We start from the raw sequence: 22,824 nt of genomic DNA, 5'->3' as shown, positions 1-22,824 counted from the left end.
TGGAGGCCTCAGAACTGGACTCACCATTCCAGATGTGTCTCACCCAAGCTGAGTAGAGGGGAAGAATACCCTCCCACTGTCTGCCAGCAGCACTTTTCCTGATGCCAGATGCTGTTGGCTGTTTTTTCAGCAGGGGCCTATTGCAGGCTTACACTCAGGTTTTTGAAGGAGCAGAAAAGCTTCACCCCACTCCCATAGCCCTGGCAGAGTGTCAAGACTTGGTGATTGTTCCAGGCTGGATCAAACCAGCAACTGGGGTGTTCATACACAAATACTAGCACTACCCCCAGCAGTGTTCTGCCCTCACATTTTTGAGTTCCACAAGCACAACTCTCCCAGAGACTGGACGAGGCTTTGCAGTTTACAATTTGTCACCCTGCAGATCAGCCAGGACCTAAAGCACTCACATTTCAGAAGTAAATTTAAGATTCACTGCCTCTTATAATCTGAGTTTCAGAAGCAATTCTGCAGTTACAACAGTATTACTAGAAATGAAACAGCATAGGTAGCCTTATAGGGAACATCCAGTTGGGTTGGGATATACAGAATACTGCACTGCTGCTGCTTCGTAAATAAGAGAGGAAAAAGTAGAGATATGTGAATTACTGAAGTGATATTCTCTGTCTGCTTTGAGGAAAGAAAATAATCTAACAGCTTTTAAAATCCCAACTACAAGTATTCCATTTTTTAAGATTTCTACTAACATTCTCTGTGTCTTCTGGTTATAACATAGTTGTAAGCAAAATCCTTAAAAAAAATATTTCATAATCATTGGTGTTCTTGCAGTAATTCACACAGATGGTCAAGAATTTAGTTCTTGTCTCATGCCAAAAAATGTGGTTTACAAATAACATAAAATTACCATGATTAATAGTAATTGACTAACACAGCACATTGATCAAGGTGCCTGATCAAGCCAGTAACAGAAAATCTAGTAACTGATTAGTTCAAGCCAGTAACAGAAAATCAAAATTATTTTCAAAATAAATTACATTTTTGCTTTCTTAACACAAATGACACATTTGCTCCTGGAACTATCCAAATAGCTGTTTTAGAGCCAAGATTTCACTCATCCAACCCTAAAAATAATACCATTCTGACCACAGCCTTTATCCAGGCAAAGTGCTCCAGCAACAAAGATTGACTATAAACATTTTTGTTTCTTTACACAACACATGTGTGTTAAAAACATGCAAGGGGGAAAAAAGCAGCAAAAAATCTAGGAGAATAAAATAAGCATAAACTAGAAAGAGAACTGAAACAACTCAGAGATCAACAGAAAGAAGAAACATCTCCCCCAAAAAAGGAAGGATAATGGAAAAAAAAGAAGAAATGCTTAAATCTCTAAGTAAAAACATTCAAAAACACCCATTAGAAAGTGGAAAATAGGAATTAAACAGTAAATTAGGAAAAGAGTACTTGAGTGACTTTAAACCATAGTTTATAAATTCTCACTCTCAAGAATTCCCAGAGCCAAAGACATTTCTCACAAGGCTTCTTGAGTAGCCTCAGCACAGACTACAGCTCTTATTCTGCATGCCGCTGCTTCATTCCCAGCACACGCTTTCTATCTCATCATGCAACACTCCCAATACCCCCTGCAAAAAAGGCACTATTTAAAAAATAATCTGTTTCTACAGATCATTTAACAATATATTCTGGGGATCGATGGTTGGTTTTGCTGTTATCATGATCTGAAGTTTTTTCTTTCCCAAGGTAACTGCAAAGCATTCCACAAAGCACACACATCTCTGCAGAATATCACCATGGTCCACTACTTGCAAAGGAAGGGAGTCTAAGAGCCATGCCTTCTGCTGGACTCTATATTCCTTGGGCAATGCCTCTCCAAAAGTGTTATTTTTGCCTCTGTGGTTTGTAGTAGCAGCCACTCAATGAGTGGAAAAGGCTCTCTGAATTAGTAGCTGCTGTTGTACCACTAGGTGTTCAGTGGCTGACTGTGCCCTTTGCATGTGAATAATTACTGGTGCTTTTGCTGTGTGTAGCGTCTGGAGGTAGGGCAACCAGCCTTGAGGGCTCTGGCCTCTCACAGATGCCAGTTCTGGGTCCAGGCTCATGGGTTTCAATACATGTACTAATACTAGTCACTATACATATTCTTTCAAAGCCATCTATGTACCAGCCCTGAAATCCTAAATTGAATAGCCTAAACTGAGCACAGTATGTGACACTTAGGTGGAAATCACTGATGTCTGGATTCTTTGAATGAACATGGATTCGTGATGGCTACATGGTCACAGGGGTGAAATTAAGCTACAGTGCTTTGCCCTACTTAAACTCATCATTAAGGGCTTATCTAGTACATAAAGTGTTCTGAGTATTTTTCACACAGTTGTGAATTTGGAATACATTAATATGCACCTATGTTCCAAAAAAGCGAAACAAAGGAGCCTCACAATATGCATTTGGTTTACTCACAAAAATTTCAGTGAACTCAAAGCATTCTATCACATGCCAGAAAACATATGGGCTCATTTATTGTATTAGAAAACATATGGGCTCATTTATTGTATTTAGCCCTCACTGACTCAAACAAATTCAATACAAACTAAAGCAAACTATTACTGGTGTAGTGGGGTTTTTTTCATGGAAAGGAGAACTAGGCAACTTCCTGACTCTCTGAACATAAATGAACCTTGAACAAGACCCATGAATTACAGTACACCGCCAAAGGCCAGGCAGCTATAGTAAATACTGTCCACTCAGAGCATCACAACTTAAAGAGTAATTGAAATTAGCTTAAAAAGAAAAATCCTAAATCCTGTCTACAAAGATTCTGCTTTGTACTAAACTGATTCCTGGTAAGTCTTAGCAAATTACTGCTCCTGATACATAAATAAATGATGGTGAAATAAGGTACATGGTACAAGGACTACAACAAGAAGAACTTCAGCTAATACAATTCACAATAAATGCTAAGGCAGAGAAAAATGGGTCAACATTAAGGTTTTGAATTCTCCTTTTAAAAAATCAGAAAATTAGTGAGTTGTCAAAATGAAGGAGATTGAGGATTCCAGTTTAGAGAGAACATACAGAACTATAGTTCTTCCTTTTTCTTAAGAGAGAAACTTTAACATTAAAGTCCAAACATTATTACACTGCTGAGTGTGAGGTGGAAATTAAAGTTGATCTAAATCCACAATTTCTTACATGACTGCAATAGATAGAACAGGTGTGCCTCTCATGTTTCACTGTGTGTCTTTCTGTGCTACAGGGCAACGGGCTACTTTTGAGGCCAGTGAATAGAAGAACATATGTGGACCTGTCTCTGTGACTGACTGTGCCTAAATCAGCCCAGGCACAGTGTCCCATGTTCTTTCATTTCATCTTTCTAAGGTCTTTATCAGTATTTGTCTTGGGTAATAGAGCATTTTTGTTAAAAATAATATATTGCCATGGAACTTTTCTGTTTCAGTCAGCCTACGGTTTGTGATAAAAGAATGTATTGTGGAAATCTCTCCAAACAGACCAAGTTTCCTCCAAACAAAATGTAGATTCTCTGCTTATCAAAAGTAAACATCTAAACTTGTCAACATCTTATTGATCACCAAGCACAAAGTACATCACTTAACATTGTAGTCATTTTCTTCAGCTGAAGATTAGCCCTGATAGGCTTATGCAAATTTTTTCTACTAATATTTTGATCACATTTTTCAAATACAGGTTTGAGTACAGAGAGTAAGAGACAACAGTTCAAAGAAAATAGCAAACTCCTTTGTAAAAAATGCTATGCTTTACACTTTCTGTGCACTCTTTTTATTTTTACCTCTAGTTCAGCTATCACCTCAGGATGCTAAGAAGTTTAAGTCCCTAAGGACTGGTGCAGTCATTCTCCCACCAGCTCCCATCTCCAGATCCCAGAAAAGGGGACATTCTCAGAGTCATATCCTCTATTCTCTCTTTCCTGGCCTATCAGGAGAGCCTCTGAAACCAAGCCGCATCCTACCTGCTATTCCAAGCCAGAAGAAATCTATTCCAGCAGAAGAGCTTGAGAAAACTCTCACCAAACCAGATGCTGAAAATTAACTCATTACACTGGCCTAAGTCAGTTGAAATTAAGTGCAAATCTAAGTGCTTTTTACAAGACAATTGTACAGTAAATCTCAATTTGTACTAATGATACTCTTATGGAGTGTAAATTTAGAAAATCCAAGAAAAGATAGCACATCACAAAAGCTGCACTATATATGTAGATCTATATAGACAAACATGTGTGTGTGTATATATATATATATGCATTTTCATTACAGATTTATGATTAAATTACTAAATCCATATTTAATGTGCTGTAAATTTATACTGTGAATGGAACCCTCATAACACATGATTTTGTTTCAGTAACGTGCTGTTAAGCCTTTTATGGAAAACAGGAACAAAGAGTTAGATTTTCTGCATGATTTAAAAGTCAAAACTAGGGAAACATAAACTGACAGTGTTTCTCTCTAGTTTGTAAATGCAAAGGTGCTCATTCTGATGCTGTGTGCCATCAAAAAAATCTTTTTCAGATTAAAACAATATGCTCAAAATAAAAGGCAGTTTTAGCAACTGAGGTCTTTTGTCTCTTTGTTTTTCACATATTTTCTAAATTTTGAGTTTGTGGGTTTTGTGAATTCAACAAGTTTAAAAAGTGCAATGAAACACTAATCCCTTTAGGACAGACAAGACCATAGCATACACTGCTCAAAACTGTTCATTTTTTCACTAGTAGATTTATGTCTCTTTCATTTAATTCTTCATTCTCCTCAGAGACAAAAATGCAATTGTGTATTGTTATCTTCATAAGGATTGCACCGTCCTGACTTTTTAGGCATTATTTCATCACTTTGATCACTGAACAGAAGGAAATACAACTATACTGCTGTTCAATCAAGAACCTTGGCAAGTGCTGTAAGTCTCTGAGTAAACATTGCGTGAGAGTGTCCTGTCCTAAAGGCCAACAGAGATGCCAGCCTCTGGTTGCTTCAGGATTCTTATCTAAATCTTGCTGCTATTACTTTAGAGGTTTCCCCACTTCTGACTATAGAAGGGCTGTGGGCGTTACTGTGGGCAAGGTGTGGTGGGGACCTAGTCCCCTTTTGACATCCTTCTGTATCACGACTGCTAGTAAGACTGTCCAAAATTAGCTCTACATCAGCAGCTTGTTCAGCCAGGACATGGCACTTTTGTTTATCTCTAGATAAATGTTTTATTAGTTGTACAAACATTTCTTTTGCTGTGTTGCCATTAAAGACAAACCTGACACAAAGAAGATAACTATGCCCCAGTAGCTGCAGTTTCCAATTTCCTTGCAGAAATGACTGTAAATAGAAGGACGGCTGGTGGCTGTTGCAGACAGAAAGAAAAAAGCAGAGCACAGCAACAGCTGCCCTGATGCAACACAGGGAAGAGGGAACTTTTGTGCATAAATAAAAGAATATTTTATTTTTAAACATCTAATCCAAATGTTGGGGTATAAAACTCAAATTCAACAAGTGATATAAACATCTAGCTTCTTGATGAAAAACGTGAGAGTAGACAGCTTGGACCTCACCGGCAACCTATTCCCTGAGGCTAGATGGAAAAGCATTCTATGACAGAAGTGTGCTCTGTTACAGGAAAAACCAATTTTGCCATGTTCTGCCTTTGCACCTGACCAGTCCTGCTCATTCCAGCCTCGCTGAAAATTTCAGTCTCTCCTACAGTGTAGCAAACTGTTATTTGCTCTACAAGGTTGCTGCCTGAGCTGCCCTGCTCTCCAGGGCCCCTGAGCCCCTCATCTTGAAACTCCCCCTATTGCAAGTCACAAAATCTCTATTCTGACCCATGCTCCTTTGTACCTCTCCCTCACACAAGAAACAAGTAGTTGATAAGTAGTTTCCTAGAAATATTAAAGCTTCAGTGCAGACTTTACAGCACTATCATTTGGTTCAAAGCAAAAGGTATTGCTGCAGATGGCATAGAGGAGAAGGGAAATCTAATTTGTTCAGCTCTGGCTGGGAGGAAATAACCTCTATGTTAACTGTAAAAGTCAGTGTAGACATCAAAAGTATAAGGTTTTGTCTTCACAGAGCAAAAGTCCAAAGTAACCACTCTAGCAGAGATCAATTTTTTTTAGTTCAACACACTGCTTGGAATGGGTACAGCATTTGGAATGAAGGGAAAGCCAAATGGCACAAGGAAATCCCAGTGAGGTCATTTGTAACTCCTTTGCCACACTAGCCCTTTTCAGTAAGGAAGCCACACTTTTAGCTATTAAAAGAGGCAGGTCACATATTGCATTTCCATTTTTTCCCGAATAGGAGGGGATACTCATTGCAACTGGCTTTGAGGGAGAAGTTGAATCTCTCTCATCTCTCATGTTACCCTGCCTGTCCAGGGACCAGGAGAGTCATGGGCTGCCTCATGGCAATCATAAAAGCTGTGGTGGTACCCATTTGTTTGCCAGCTGCTGTTCCATGCTGGAGACAAAGATACAGAGCAATCTGTGTTGGCTTCCCATAGAGGCTTGAACAAATTTCAAAGTTTCCAGTATTACAGCAGGAGAAAAAGGGACAGAAATTCCCCCATGCCTTCGGCTAGAAACTTTCATTCCCAGAAAGGAAGTAATCAGCTTTCTGTTTTTCCCATTCAGCAGTGCTTTGTTAGTGCAGTATGGGAGGACAAAGCTGAATAATGAACAATTATGATCAACGATAACTCTGTCTTTAAAACAAAATTCCTTCAAAAAATTCAGACTTGTGGGTGCAGACACTTTAAGCTACAAATACACATTATCACTGCCTCTTCTCTATGCAATACATTTGTGTGACAGGAGGCAGCTGCTAGATAATTTTTTTCTATCATTTGCCCCTTTTTTCCTCATCTTTTTCTAAGAATGAGTGTTTTTCTTCTGTGGGTCTGCAACCTATAAAGACTTTTTGTGCAAAGGATGGCAAATCCAATTGCCTGTTCAAAGGTAAGCGTAGAATACAGTTCTTACTTGAGCAGAATGAGTCTTAAAAGCATTGTAATTTGAACTAAGATCCAAGTCACTTTTCAAACGTGTTTCTTCTGTAGGTTTTCAATAAATAAGTAGCTCATGATTTGCCAAATACAGATATTTTAAAATTTAATCCTCATAGAAAGAATTGAAAATTATTCTCAGAAATGAGAAACTATTCTTATCTCCAGAAACTATTATCTTTTGGGTTTGGTAGCCAAATTCTACAGTAAATAAACAAGGTAAATTAAGCTGAAGTCTTTCACCCAGAGAGGACAGCAGACTGTTGACTGCAGCATACTGCATGAAAGATAACAAATGAACCAATACCTACTTAAGCTGCTCTGACCTTTTGCTCAGACCTTTCCTGGAAGATAATGGCTGGAGAGACAATAAAAGGCTAACACAGTTGATTACCAATTGCCAAGAAATGTCTGGTCAGTAGGTCATGACAGAGATTTTTTTTTCCTCTCTGTCTAGCGATTAAATATCCCTGGCACATTCTTCTGTGACACTAGTTGAGTGTTTACTCATAGAGTGTGCAGTACTCAGGTATCTGGGGAGTTTGGCTTGGCTCAGAGAGCTAAGAAAACATATACACATACAGGATATATTTTCTGACAAAAACAAACTGTATTTCCTCACTGGAACATGCTCTACATTTCTTATATCATTCTTATAAATGTTATTTCAAAATGCTTTTAGAAACAGTGCAGCCTTTATTCCAGTGGACAATTTATTTATACATTGATACTGAATGGAGTGGTCGTCTCTTCCAATAAACTGAGTAGGTGATTAGCATTAGTCCATAAAACAGAGAAAAATGTTCACATGTAAAACAAAGGCTCATCCAGTATTAGGATCTTTCACAGGCTTTCCTATTGATGAGAGTATCTGATGAGCCTGCTAATTTTCTTGTATAAATACCTAAAGAGGAAACTACATTCTCAAAAATTCAGTCACAATAAAGCATTTTAAAGACCCCTACCACAGCTAAAGGTGGAGATCTCTGTCACTTCACTCCTAAATACTCTGCATTATGCTGCCATTACCAAAGGAATGTCTGCACAATCCATGTGTCTTTTTCCAATGCAAAACTCCAGAAGCATCATAGTTACCACTTTAGGCCATAAACCATTGTTTTCAAACAATTGTAAGAGGACTATAAGAGCTCATCTGATCATACTGTCATCATGGCTCACAATACCTCTTCCTCTGCACCTGCATTATAATAATGATTTAGAAGTAGTATGAATGCATACATTATTTGCCTTTGGATTTTAAAAGTGAATTTTTTTTCTCACTATTTTCATAGGGGTTTCCTATGTTCTTTAGATTCAGGGAAGGTTTTTCTGTGCCAGCCCTGTTGGTGGAAAAGCCCAGCATTATGACAGAGGTAGTTTAGACCAGAAGTTGTCAGTGTCCAGCCTGAACTCCATTCCTATCGGGATCCTAAAGTCCAGCCATCCTGTCCCATACTGAGAAGATCCTGACGCAGCTGCTACTGAGCCTAGTAAGATCACAGAATCACAGAATGGGTCAGGTTGGAAGGGACCACAGTGGGTCATCTTGTCCAACCTCCCTGCTCACTGACAGGGTACAGCCTCCTGCAGTAAGGTTTCGTTCCCCATCTCACTGTTTGTGATGCTTTATGGTACTTGGCATCACGGTGTGACTTTCTGCTGCTCTGCCTACACCAGAAGGAACCTGCAGAGTCAAGGGTATGTCCATACCTGTCCAAGAGGATTACTCAACTCTCTGCACATGTGCCTTCCTGTACCTTTGCACATGTTTCTGTTTATTGTGTGGAATTCCATCCTTTGGAAAAAGAATGAGCCAGAAGCATGCACATCACACAGGGGCGGACTGAAATTGCCTGAACACATCAAAGCACTAAGATAAGGCTTGGTTCAGGGTTCACTACATGTCTCTGTAATGCCCATCATCACTACAAAAGAACCCGGAGTCATAGCCTTTCCCATCAAGATTACATCAGGAAGATTATTTCAGTAAGAGACCAACTGAGTGGAAGGCGCAGGATAAGCAGATCCCCTGCTCAAACACAGTGCCACAACCTTCAGCTATACTTTCAGCTTGCCAACTGAGCTGAAAGTAGCTTTGCACAGATTCTGAAAACTGTGATGGGAGACCTCAATGCATGAATAGTTGGCTGCACTCAAATAATTGAAAGAAATGCAACTGTATCTTTCTTATACAGAGGATGAGGGCAAATATATTCTGAGGACAGAGGAAATATAAGGTCTAACCAGAAAGGCTATACAAAATGTACAGGTAAAGCCTGCATTTTCAGTTTCTAAAATTTGCCAATCTTGACCTATTTCTGAAGCAACTCTTGTAGTAGATTCTTGGAAATGGGCAGAGATTTATTAGTAAGAACAGATAAATTATATTATCCAATGATTTTTTGAACCCAGGGGGAGGCTCTGCCTTCCATTCTGTCCAATCCTAGCACCCAAGAGATGTAATTTTTTCTGAAGTCTGGAGCTTCTTAAGGGTCCATTCACCCTTCAGCTGTGATCCAAAGAGACATCCTGTGTAGAGAGTTTCTCAAAAAGGAGTTGGATACTTTTGAAAATTCTAATTCTTGAAACTCTGTAAATATTTTTTGTGCTTTGGCCTCTCCTGTTACAGTGTTTAGTGTTTTTTCCAGAGTTCACTATGCTGATCTTGCAAAGATTTTCCTACTATTATTGATTTAGGGTATTTTTCCATAATGTCCTAGAAAATGCAGACTGAGCCACTTGAAGTTTGTCATTGTCTGTAGTCCTTCTCTCTCACCTAAACATTTTTAAAAGATTGATTTTCCTGTAAAGAAATTTGCCACCTTATTTCTATTGTGGATTCTGAGGCATGTCTTGGCACAGCTGCCTCTGATTTGCCCCTGCTTAGGTTTCTTCATGAAACACAAAATTATGTTCACATAAAAGATTCATTATAGTTAAAATACATGGAAATTTCCACTCAGATGTAGTGACTTCTCAGTGGCACAGCCCATGAGGAGCAATTTTTGCCCTTGCTGTCCTTCTACTTCCTTCAGTTACGTTGGGGGGGTTTATGCCTAATGAATTTTATTGTTTTCACTTCTACATACACTCTTACTGCACAGTTAATCATGTTGCATTTAAAGGCCCTTTAAAAGCACAGCTCTAGTCTCTCCTACACTGATGCAGAGATCATACTGTTTCAGAAATGCAAAAATTGTACATCAGGACTTTCAGCTGTATTACTCCTTTATTGGAGTAGTTTTTGATAATTGAGACACCACCTTTTTGATTGTGGTTATTGTCACACACAACAGCAACAAACACTTTTCCAAATTATTTTCACAAGGAAAATTTCATTTGACTGTCAGATCTATCAACATTAGTTTTCCACATTGTTTTGTAAATATGACATCAGCACTTGTCAGACAAGTGTAAAAAGCACATGGTAAAACTGTGGCAGGAACCAGGGTAAATTCTTTATGTAAATGAAAAAAAAAAAAAACCACCAGGTTTTGCTCACTTCTGGTGTTTTCTGGTTAGGTGGCAAACACGAAGATAGTCTGCTTTCACAGCTTTTATGTGAGGATAGCACCTGTTCACTAAAATCCACAGAGATCTTGTAGCAAACTGGAAGATATTTTATATGTTCTAATGAAATTTAGCACTTAACAAAAAGTAATCATTCCATCACTTAAACCTTCCCAGTAGGCTAGTAATAGTATTATCCCAATAGCACATAAGAAGAGACTGGCAGAAAGATTAGACTCCAAATTTCCCATAGAGGTTTCTTGGAACTGGAGCTATCATTGACTAACTTCAGTGCTCAGGTGTTAACCACCCAAAATGTTTCTGCTTTTCCTCCTTATAGGAACTTGTTTTGAGCATTCAGGTGGAGGAACGCAGGAAGCAAATTAAGGTGAAAAGTAAAGATTATAAATAGCTTTTCTCAGGGCATAATGCAGAGAGTCAGAGTCTGACAGCAAATCCTGGCCACTGGTCTATGCTTATTCTTGGCCAAAGTCCACCTTGGCCAGCTCAGCTGCAAGGCTTCTGCTGGGGAAGAGTGTAGTAGTCACAGTGATAAACTGAAAAGCAACATTACCCATGGCCATGGACAGTTTGAGCAGGGTGCTAGGAATCTTGGCCAGGAACTGCAGCTTCAGAACAGTAGGAAAGGACTAAGAGACAGCTTTATCTTCAGGAGAATTAAGTGCCAACCTTCTTCATGGCAGTTTTTCTGTGTGATTACTCTCTGGGCTGGGAAAGCAGACCTGCCAGCTGAAATTAGCTCTACTTTTGTCTTCTTGATCTTCTTTGTCTGCTCATCTCCTGAACTTCCTTAGATGATGGAAGAGAATAGGCAGAGATTTTGGAGTCACAGTACCAGTCAGCCACCCAAAACTACAGAAAAGAGATTAAAGAAGCTAAGACATAAAGAGCATGCTCCAGCCACTCTCCCGACACATTTTGTGAATTCTAAGTGAACTTATCACATAATATTCATTATCACAGAGGACAGTTTTGTTTCACATTTGCTAGCTGAACCAAACCAAAATGCTGCTGCCCTCTAGTACCACCCATGAAGGGACAGCAGATATGGTACATGTGATCAGTACAACCCTTCTTGGGCAGACCATTTGGCAAGCACCTCAGCACATTTTCACTCAAACAAGATGCTGGGTGAGCAGCGCTTGCAAATGCAGAGCTGTATTTACAGCTGTATTTACCGTAAGTGATGAGGACATGGTGGGGTTGTCATGTTCTCCATTTGTACCAAACAGAAAATTCCCACAGTAAAATCTAAATCACAAGTTTATTTGTTCTTTGACTTGTCTTTAAGATTTAAAAGGCCAGTGCTAACAGTGCTTGGACAACTGGTTTCTGTGAGCCAAACCAAAATCATCTACTCAATTCACAGAGGCCACTGGAAAGCTATAGGATGAGTTCTCTGCTTCAGCTAACAGACTAATCTGAAAAGTTGCTTATTTTACTGTGCCAACCAAATACACACAGCCATGAAAATAAAATCTACATTAGCATAACTCCCTTGTTTAACATTCTAAACTCCATAATACAAGTTTACTCACCCAAATATTCGGCTAAGGCCAACAACTGGACCAGTTCAAACAAGCAAGTACAAATTGCTTCAAGTGATGACTTAAATTATCCTAATTTAAAACATGAATAAAGCCTGTAGACTTTTGTCTCTGCACTAAGTGTCACTTGTTTATGGTTTTCTTTCAATATGCTCTCACGTGAGTAGAAGCTCTACTGATCTTCTGGACTGTCTTCTCAACTCTTTTAGACATCAAGCACATTCTCAAATTCATACATGTTTCTGCAAGTTTACAATCTCCAAGAGTGTGATAAATTCTGCATTTCACAAAACACTTTCGGCTTTTTTCCCCTGTTTCTTGCTATGCATAATCACATTGTATTATTTAAATATGTAACAATATTACATTGACAGTCTATTTATTCCAAACATTTTTAAGAAAAAAATTAATCCTTTCAGCTGCCTGAAGTTGAGAGATGTCAGAGATCTGTGTCAAAATGTTCCCTAAATAGAGACCTATAAAGAAATGTCACCACAGGTGTGAACTACTTCCTTTTCAAGTACATCTACCAACAATCTCAGTCCTAGCCTTATTCTGAGAAATAGTCTTTCAGACTATTTCTAAATATGTTTTCATAAGAGAAATCATGTCTCAGCTCAAAAGAGAATTTTTACAGAGAAGAACATCCTAGAGAAGCACCAAAACGTAATGAGAATTTAATATGGCTACTGCTGTAAAAGACAATAGAAAAATTTCTATAAATACATCAGTACCAAAAGGAGGATTAATGAGAATCTCCATCCTTTATTGGATGTGGAGGGAAACATTGTGACAAAAGATGAGGAAAGATGAAGTATTTAATGCTTCATTTGCCTCAGTCGTTAATAGTACTACCAGTTTTCTCTGGATACGTAGCCCACTGAGCTGGAAGACAGAGATGGGGAGCAGAATGAAGACTCCATAGTCCAAGGGAACATGGTCAATTACCTGCTACACCACAGAGAGGGTATTGAGGGAGCTGGTGGAAGAGCTCACCTTGGCACTTTCGATCGCTCACCAGCAATCTTGGCTAACGAGGCTGACTCCAGCTGACTGCAGGATGGCAAATGTGATGTCCACATACAAGATGGACTGAAAGTACGATCCAGGCAGCTACAGGCCTGTTGAGCTGACCTTGGTGTTGGGAAGGTAATGGAGCAGATCAGTGTGAGCATGATCACATGGCACATGCAGAACAATGAGGACATAAGGGCCAGCCAGCATGGGCTTATGAAAGGCAAGTCCTGCTTGACCCGCCTGACCTCCTTAGGGAGAAGCCATGGATGCTGTCTACCTGGAATTCAGTAAAGCCTTTGACACCACATCATTCTCCTGGAGAAGCCGGCAGCTTATGGCTTGGATAGAATGCGCTTTTCACTGGGTAAAAAGCGCCTAGATGGCCAGGCCCAAAGTGGTGGTAACATCCAGTTAGCAGCCAGTCACAAGTGGTGTTCCCCAGGGTTCAGTACTGGGGCAGTCCTGTTTAGTATCTTTATCAATTATCTGGATGAGGGGATCAAGGGCATCCTCACCAAGTTCTCACATAAGACTAAGTTGGGTGGGAGTGTCAATCTGCTGGAGGGTGGGAAGGCTCTGCAGAGGAATCTGGACAGGCTGGATCAGGCTGAGGGATGAGGTTTAACAGGGCCAAGTGCTGGATCCCACCCTTGGGCCACAACAACCCCAAGCAGTGCTACAGGCTGTGGAAAGAGTGGCTGTAAAGCTGCCCAGTGGAAAAGCACATAGGGCTGCTGGACAACAGCAGCTGAATGTGAGACAACAGCGTGCCCAGGTGGGCAAGAAGGCCAATGGCATCATGGCTTGGATCAGCCATAGTGTGGCCAGAAGGACCAGGGCATTCCTCTCTACTGGGCACCAGTGAGGCTGGACTTCAAGTCCAGTTCTGGGCCCCTCACTCTAAGAAGGACATTGAGGTGCTGGAGTGTGTCCACAGAAGGGCAACAGAGCTGGCAAAGGTCTGAAGCAGAAGTCATACAAGGAGTAGCTGAAGGAGCTAGAGTTGTTAGCCTGGACAAAAGGAGGCTCACGGGTGACCTTATCTCTTAAAACTACCTGAAAGGAGTTTGTAGCAAGATGGGTATTGGTCTCTTTTCCCATGGAACAAGAGATTGGATAAGAAGAAATGGCCTGAAGCTGTGCCAGGAGAAGTTTAAGTTGCATACCAGGAAAAATTTCTTCATGGAGAAGATTGTCAAGCATTGGCACAGGCTGTCCACAGTAGTGGCAGATTCACCATCCCTGAGGTTAATTAAAAGACATGTTGTTGTAGTTTGGAATTATTATGTAAATCTCTCCCCTGCCACTAACTACCCATGCCATTAGTTAACAAAAAGAAGTAGTTAACTGCTACCCTCTTCTTCTTGATCGCTTGGGTGGGGGCAAGTTATCTCTTTTGTTTTTTGGGGACATTTTTCCACTTCTAGCTCGGCTGAACTGGGAGTAGGGTGTGTGCTGCTATGTTGCAGCCCCTGGTTCAGGTGGGTCTGGAGGACCACCTCACAAGTTTCGTTTTCACCTTAAAAGGACATGTTTCCAGCCTCAACCAATTGGAGTCAGACCACCACACCTGGGGCGGGGTCACTTGAGGTCATATATACCTGTGTTTTTGAATAAACTTGGGATTTGCTTTACATCACATTGGTGTGTGCAGTCTCCGCTAGAGCATGGTCGGCAACAAATGGTGGACCCCAACGTGTCTCAGAACATGAAACCCACCTGCAGGCCTGCCTAGAACCTTAAGAAGTGGCCCCCGAGAGCTGCTATGCCCCAGGTTTTTTTGGGTGCTTTGTGGAGAAGCCTCTGAGAGCTTCTGTCTCCCTTAAACTTGGGAGTTTTGTGTAGTGGCCCTGAGAGCTGCTGGAAGAACGAGGACTGAAGGAACCACAACCTTCGAACCGGTGAGTTAAAGAAACATGGGAAATTCCAACTCGACTAAAACGAACTTATTGCTTGATAAATTTGAAAAACTAGCTCATGTTACAAAAACAAACATTGAAAGACAAGCATTACAGGAATTTTTGGACTGGTGTTTCAATCGAAGGCACTTAACAGGTGCCAATTCCACGCTTTCCATAGAAGTGTGTGATAAAATTGGGGCAGATTTGTGGAATTTAGTGCAAACTGCACCCGAAGAATTTCTGCCGCACATTTCGTCATATGCAGCTGTAAGGAAAATGTTAGAGGTAGAACAAGCCCGTAAAAACCTCGATCTACGGGAGAGAAGGGAAAAAAGTCAGCTTCTACAGAGCAGTTTTTCCCCTGAACATCCTTCTGCACCGCCGTGGGCACCGCTCTGCCACACCGCTGCCGCCCGCGCCGCTCGCAGAAACGCCGCCGCGGTACCCCTCTCCGCCCGTAGCGCTCGCGGAACCCCCACCGCCACAAGCGCGGAGCCTGGAGTTGAGCCGCGGAGCCAGCGCTGTGCCGTTCCCGTACCCATACGCGACACCGCCCGCTCCCGCTCCGGAAAACCCGGCAAGACCACAGCAACCATGGAATCAAAGCTTTTCCATGCCATTCGTCACCGCAAAAAGCCAAGAAGTTGTCTTTGCACCGCCTTACAACTACCAAGAAACAGCCTGTGCACAGCGAATGAGACCACCGGCTGCCGCTGTAGAAGAGGCCGGACCTCAGCAGCAACCTTGGAACCCCACGAGACACGCTGCAGAAAACCAAACCGTGAGTGAGTTTTATTTAAATCCTAACTCCGAGAAGGCGCGATGGGGAACGCCCTCAGCCGAGAGAGTCATGTGGAGGGGGGGACAAACCCCGTGGAGTTTCTCTCCCCCTGCCCATCCACCTTCGCCTCCGCCACCGCCGCCGCTGCCGCCAATGCCCTGCGGGTACCTCGGGGCTGAGGTCGCCCCGCCGCCACGCTCCCCGCCGCCCTGTGGGTACGCCGGAGTCGCTCCGTTGCGGCAGGAGGCTGTTGAGGCAGACATTCCAGCAGGGCTACAGCCGCCCGGCATAACCGCGTGGCCAGGAAAACAAAGAGACCACGTGATGGCAAAGCCCGCGAAATCAAACAAAGGAACGGCGCGACCTTACCACGAGGCGCAAGGACCGCCCAACCCCCCTCCCTACTGCATGCGCCAGGCACGGGTCCGCCGCAGCCTGCAAGGGCCGGGGGCGGATCAGTTCCCGCGCCACCCCCACCACCTCCTGCGTGGATCGCCCGCGTCATGGAGAGGGGAGAGACTCCTCCCCAGTGGATTGGAGTTCCCCCTGGTCGTCCCCTTCACTGTGCGCCCTCCATAGCGCAAGTGTCCCGAGAGCAAGTTCCCACAGCGCCGGTCGTAAAGGACACAAGCTCTGCAGCACCAGCGGGGACCCTCTCCCCGATAGCCGCGCGCTGCCCGCAGCTGCCAACACCGGCACTGGAACCCCCCACGCCGGTAGGGACTTGCCCTGCGCCGGCAACCTGGTACCTGCAGCCTCCATCACCGACAGCCACACCCACCGGCTGTATCCCAGAATGGAGAGCAACAGACAAAGAAGCCTCTGTTTGGGACATGCTGGGGGGAGATGGGAATTGCGATGCTGCTAACTTAATTTCAAAGCTTTCTGATACCCAGGTACCAGATTCTGCAGATGGAGTCACAAAGCCACCTCGCGACCTCACATTTAATACTCAGCAAAGGTACAAAGAGTTAGTATCCATAGCTGCAGAAGTAGGTACACCTTCACCTTCCCTGCAACCCCTGGTTTCTGCGCCTGTGATTAACACTACACAAGGCTTAAAATGGGAGCCACTTGATTGGAAAATTGCACAAAAAATACACAGTGTAGTCATTCAATACGGCTATGACAATGCCTTGGTAAAAAACCAAATCACAGCCTTCATAAAATACAATAACCTAATCCCAGCAGACACTAAAGTTTTAATGGAGTTTATTCTACCTTCTACTGCTTATATGATATTTCTACAGAAATGGAAAGAGCAGTTAATGGAGGAACAGGCAAAAAATATACAATTGGAAACTGGACATCCCTTAAAATTAGCATCTTTAGACCAGCTAATGGGATCAGGAGCGTATGAAGACCCACAAACACAAGCTGCATTACATTTTCATATTTTGCAACAGTCAAAGAATGCTGCTTTGACCGCATTCTCTAATCTGCCTAAGAAGGGAAAACCTTCTCTACCTTATATGCAAATAATGCAGAAACCTGGACAGACATTCATGGAATTTGTAGATAAAGTAACAGAAGCTTTGGATGCTGCTCCAAATATTACCCCTGACATTAAACCAGCCTTATTAAAAGATCTGGTAATTAATAATGCCAATCCTCAATGCAAACAGCTCATAGCCTCTCTACCAGCTACAGCTACTTTGGTACAGTTAATTGAAGCCTGTGCCAGATTGCCCTGGGTAGAAGAGGAGGAAAAAGCAAAGCAGCATGCTTCTGCTCTAGCCACAGCTCTTAGCAAACAATCCACCCAAAAAAGGGGGAAAAGACCCTGGAATTTAACAACAAAATCTTGTCCAGCACAACCAAAATATAGCAGAACTCAAAGCTTCACTGGAGAATGTAACCGTTGTCACAGACTTGGTCACAAAGCCCAGGATTGTCATTCTAAATATAAAAAGGATGGTACTCCTCTAACAAATATGGGGTGGGGAGCTGGGCCTCCAAAAAACCAGAGGGGCTGCAAGCCATGGGGCGCAGCCAGTCAAATAGCTCATGGAAACTGGAGCCAGGCTGCCTTCCCCATATGGCAACCACAACCACAAGCAGTGGTAGCCTAGGACTACTCATTAACTGTCCAATCAAACAAGAACAGTCCAGTTCAAGAGCATGTTGTTTAGCCTATATTTTAAAATTCTGTTAACTTTCAGTTAAAGTGCAATTTTGAGCTTATTGCACTGCCAAGTTGCCCAGCAGGCTGCAGGGTAAGGATACCTGCCCCCCTAAGCTGCTGAACATTTTCTAGAGAGCGTAAGATCATCAGTACTTACTCTCTTTCAGTGTTGGTTATGTTTAGCCTTTGTGAATTTCCTCTGTGAATTCACACTTTTTTACTGCTTCAACAAGAGTGTATAAGGACTAAAAATCAAAGCTTCATTCTCAAACCTCTGTGATGGCCACACAGAAGTTCTGAGAATGGACCTTGAACATAAGGAGATTTAGCTCAGCTGGACTGAACTTGCCTCCTTGCTAAGTTAAGTCACTCTGCACTCTTGGACACTTTGCACAAAGTTCAATAAAATTCGTAGTTTGTTTACAGTGGTCTGTGTGGTGACGACTGCACAGGAAGGATCACAATTTCACGCGTGAAAGAAAAGTTTCTTGTTTTGCACTAGTTGTAAGTTTGCAAATTCCAAACATACATGTCTTAGTCATGTATTAGTTTGTGTTAGTTTACAAAGGTTACTGTACCTCCTTCCGAAAGTCTATTTTGAAAAAAGAGGGGGAGGTAGGGATGTGTAACCTGCAAATACCCTGTTAGGTCTTGAATTAGCAAAATTTAAGATTTTCAAAATGTTATTTCTCAATTTTCAAAATTTTCAACCTTTCTGTTCAAGTTGCAATATGCATGATGTGTATTATGTTGTTTGCATTTTTGCTTTGTTCTTTGAAACAAAAGGGGGAGATGTTGCAGCCCCTGGTTCAGGTGGGTCTGGAGGACCACCTCACAAGTTTCGTTTTCACCTTAAAAGGACATGTTTCCAGCCTCAACCAATTGGAGTCAGACCACCGCACCTGGGGCGGGGTCACTTGAGGTCATATATACCTGTGTTTTTGAATAAACTTGGGATTTGCTTTACATCACATTGGTGTGTGCAGTCTCCGCTAGAGCATGGTCGGCAACACTGCTGAGGAGGGAAGCCGTTTTCTCCTGCTCCTTGTTGCTGCTGCTGTTGCTTCTTGGTGAGCTGTTTCTTTTCTCCTTGCCACAGCTGTTCTCCTGGTTCCTGCATCTGGGGTCCTGACCTCTGCTCCAGTCTCACCGCCACCTGCAGCATCACGGCCTGCCTGCCCCAGCTGGGGCAGCGACCCAGGAGAAAGAACTTGCAGCTGCTTTCCAGGACATGCAGCGGTTTGTCGCTTTCAGCTTTCCTTCTTCATTTGAAACAAGAGACACAGAGGGAGAGACAGAGTTCATCTGGGAGCTCACCCTGCCGCCAGGCGGGCTGTGACACTGATACTGCCCATAAGTGTTAACTTTTCTCCAGGAGGAAACCTGCTGGTTTTGGGGGCTTTTGTTGTTTTTTTTTCTCTTGTGGTGTTGAGGAAGCAGTTTGCTCTGGTCTGTTTATATGTGTGTGTGTATATATATATCTATCAGTTAAGAACAGTTATACTTCTTGTATCCATTGTCTGATTAAAGTTCCTTTTCTTACATTTGATAAAGAGTGGTGTGATTATTGTGGAGGAGGACCCCTCCTCCTCCTCTGCTTGTGAGTAAACATTTTGGTTTTTCCCCTCAAACCAGGACACATGTAGATGTGGCACTTAGGGACATGGTTTAGGGATGGACATGGCAGTTCTGGGTTAACAGTTGGACTTAATGATCTTAGGGGTCTTTTTCAACCTAAACAATTCTGTGATTTTATCACAATTTTGATTTGGCAACCATTTGGATTTCTTCAAAAGTTTGAATTTTCCAGGGGAGTATTTCTTCCTTCTATTTAGGGTTTGATTCCTGAAAGTAACCCTCAATGATACTCCACCTGTTGAATTTTTATCTGCATGGTAGGATGAATAGTAGCTTCTCAATGCCAACAACAGAGTAATCGTGGACATTATTGGAAATTATATCAGATGAACTTGCTCAAACAGCCATGTCACAACATCAAATGGCTGTAATTAGTTGCAGTACCTCAGGGTATGGTGTACCACCTCACTGTAATGACATGTATTTGTGCAGGCATTATATTCTTGGACTAAAACCCTTGGTCTGTAATTTTTAAACTGATTACCCAATCTTCCTGGGCAGGTGTCCCAGAGTGTGTAGGCTTGTCTGCACAATGACTAAGAAAACATTGAATAAGAGTACTTGGTGATGTGGGGTGGTTGAGTGGGGTTTTTTTGTTTTGTTTTCAGTGGTAAAGGAGTGTCAGCTGAACCTTGAAGTTCTAGGAAAACAAAAATGGCAGTCTCAGATCACCAGTTAATTTCTTTTGTGTATTCTGAAAAACATGTTGCTTTCTTTATAAAAATGGTATCTTACATTCACTTATATCAGTGGTGTTTTCAATGGATTAGTAAGGTACATTATTTTAAAATCAGAACATGCATCCTGAGGCTTACACTTGCCACTGCAACCCTCTGCAAACAGGAAGTGGTAGTGCCTAGTTCAACAGAACAGAGCAGCAAAGCAACAAAATGGAACTTTGTGTGTTGAGCTCTAAGTCCTCTATGCCCATACAGAAGCATGCTGGAAACCTCTTGCAAGGGGAAGAAAGGAACCGAAGAACAATCACATAAAATGCCCGATTTCCAAAGTGAATCTCACAATGTGATTTAAATCAAGAGTTTTCAGAGATGTATTCACAATAGTTGTGAAAACAACTACTGAATGGATCCTAAGTGACTAGCAAATGAATCTAAACAAGATACACAAGAGGCAAGCAGCACGGTCTCCAACATGGTCTAATTATTTTTCAAGAGTATCTGCAGGGTTATGATTCCTACATACAAAGAAACAGGCACCAGAATACAGCTCCGGTTTCTGTATTCAAACACGGGAACCTTCTTTTCAGACTGAGGCAGAGAAGCTTACTCCTTCTCTTACCATTGTCATCCTAACAGTGACTCTCTCCCTTCTTTTGGATTCCTGGCCACCTTCTGCTGTGAATGTACACTGATTTTCAAGCTTTCAAGCCACCTATTCACACTGGCCAGCATCAGCACAGATGGCTCAGGCACCATCTCAGGAATGTGTTCTGTATACATCCATACTGTTTAGCATCATACAGCTGTGCCATATTAAGCAAGGACTAAGCTACCAGTTTGGACTTTCTGGGAATATTTATCTAGTTTAAATTAAGCAAGTACTTTTAATAGTATCTAGCAGGAGTTTAAGAGTGTAAGCAATAAATACATTTAGGAGAGAGTGGAATGTCGCTGAACAGCTTGTGACAGTAATCTGTACTATGATTTATAAAAGAGCAATCTAGGGTGTGATTTGTGTGGTTGGGAAAAAAATAAAAAAGGCAAATTCCATTATACAAAATATTCTTTCACTGTGCAGTCAGCATAACTGGAAACACAGCCTGTGGCAGAAGCCAGCATTGTTTCAGACTGCATCCATCCTCTCCCAAACTGCAGGCAAAATCTTCTCCTATTCGTTCTTGTTTCACTAGACTGCAATTGCAGCAAAGTGCATCTTAAGATGTGGCTACTTATTTAACTGTTGGTAATTTATTTACTCATATCTAAATAGCACCTAGACATTCCAGTGAGGATTTAAACCTCATTGTGCTTCTCACTGTGCAAAAACATTACAAGAAATGGACTCTGGAATCCTAAATTTTATAGCTGAAATAAGCAGGCTACACAGAGAGTGGAAAAATTAAACTATTTTCATCAAGGTGATACAGCGAAGATACCTTGGTTCGTTTCTTGATTCAGCCATACATACTGTTAGCAGCTTTCTGAAATTGAAAACATGATGCACATTTGCAGTCAATGACTGAAAATTGTCATATTCTCAAGTCATCCATTAATATCAGTCACTCTGGTTATCAGACACCTAAAACCCTTGTAGTGTTGACAAGTTCTTTTTAACAATCACTGCATTTTACCCTAGGAGGGGTCTGCACTTTAGCAGCGGATGAGACATAGTTATCACATATGCATAATTTCCTAGACTTTCTCTATTAACTATTTTTGAATTAATAACAGCCTGTGCTCCTCCAAATATGTCAGCAATGTATATAAAATAAGAAATTCATGTTCTTTTAAGAGTTACACAGCCTGATTCTTTCAAAGAATCTTTTACAGAGTACTCTTTAATATTCCTGCAGAGCATCTCTCACACCTTCCTTCATTCCTGTTATTATTTATAAAAGTCAGAGATTTAAACATTTTCTAAAATAGAACATTGCAATGCTAATGCGAAATCATTATAGACAAACATTGGGCCAATAAGAATCAAGCAAGTGATTTAGCTTCAAATGTTTCCAGTCAATTCTAAAATAACATTTATAGAGCTCTGAGATGCACTTGGACTGCAAAACATACCAGTACATAAATGCAGCAGGACTTTCAAAACCCTTTTTGTCTCATGTCAGAAGTGCCTCAAGATACATAAAGTATAAATTCTTCATGTTTTGTTAGTATTATAAAGCATTTCTTATAATTTTACACATCTTTTTTCAACTCATTTACACTCCTGAGGTGAAAAGAGAAAAGAAATATATGCCAGACCCATTTGCTGCAATGCTTAGATGAGTGTTTCTATCAGAAAAGAGCGTAACAGTAAGTAAAGAGGAAATGCTGTAATCAGCACCAACAAGCCTTGAATGATTTGGTGTAGAAAGTGAAAACAGAAACACAAACATCTTTCTCCCCAAATATTTCTTGTCCTTTTTAGGGGAAAGTCCAATTTGTCTCTGAAAAATATTTCCAATGTAGTTCAAATGTTTCTATTTTTTTTAAAAATTACAAAAAAAACATTTTATGTCCTCCAGTGCTTTTAGCAAAAAAATTTCTCTGTCACAGAGTTTGAGGCTTAAGGCCAGCTAGAAAGTGTGGCAGCTTCTCAACAACTATTTGA

The 22,824-nt window shown here is 41.5% G+C and overlaps 1 protein-coding gene and 1 long non-coding RNA gene across 8 annotated transcripts in view; one reads left to right on the top strand and one right to left on the bottom strand.

The window, feature by feature from the left end:
• Positions 1-4,525, top strand: part of ANKRD55 (ankyrin repeat domain 55) — a 59,836-nt gene extending 55,311 nt beyond the window's left edge. For 5 of the 7 annotated variants that reach the window (XM_071580486.1, XM_071580482.1, XM_071580485.1 and 2 more), the window contains one exon: positions 3,791-4,524. In XM_071580486.1, the coding sequence (XP_071436587.1) occupies positions 3,791-4,044 (254 nt within the window). In that variant the 3' untranslated portion in view covers positions 4,045-4,524. Of the gene's footprint in view, positions 1-3,790 lie in introns of all 7 variants that reach the window. The other 2 variants (XM_071580481.1, XM_071580483.1) reach the window with 2 other exon arrangements.
• Positions 1-22,824, bottom strand: part of LOC139684486 (uncharacterized) — a 38,483-nt gene that overhangs the window by 3,798 nt on the left and 11,861 nt on the right. The gene's annotated exons all lie outside the window — the stretch shown is intronic.

This window comes from Pithys albifrons, chromosome Z, assembly GCF_047495875.1.
Source record: "Pithys albifrons albifrons isolate INPA30051 chromosome Z, PitAlb_v1, whole genome shotgun sequence".
In the NCBI taxonomy this organism is placed as follows: domain Eukaryota; kingdom Metazoa; phylum Chordata; class Aves; order Passeriformes; family Thamnophilidae; genus Pithys; species Pithys albifrons.
Note: the sequence above shows the minus strand (reverse complement) of the source record. Positions and strands in the feature narration are given on the sequence as shown.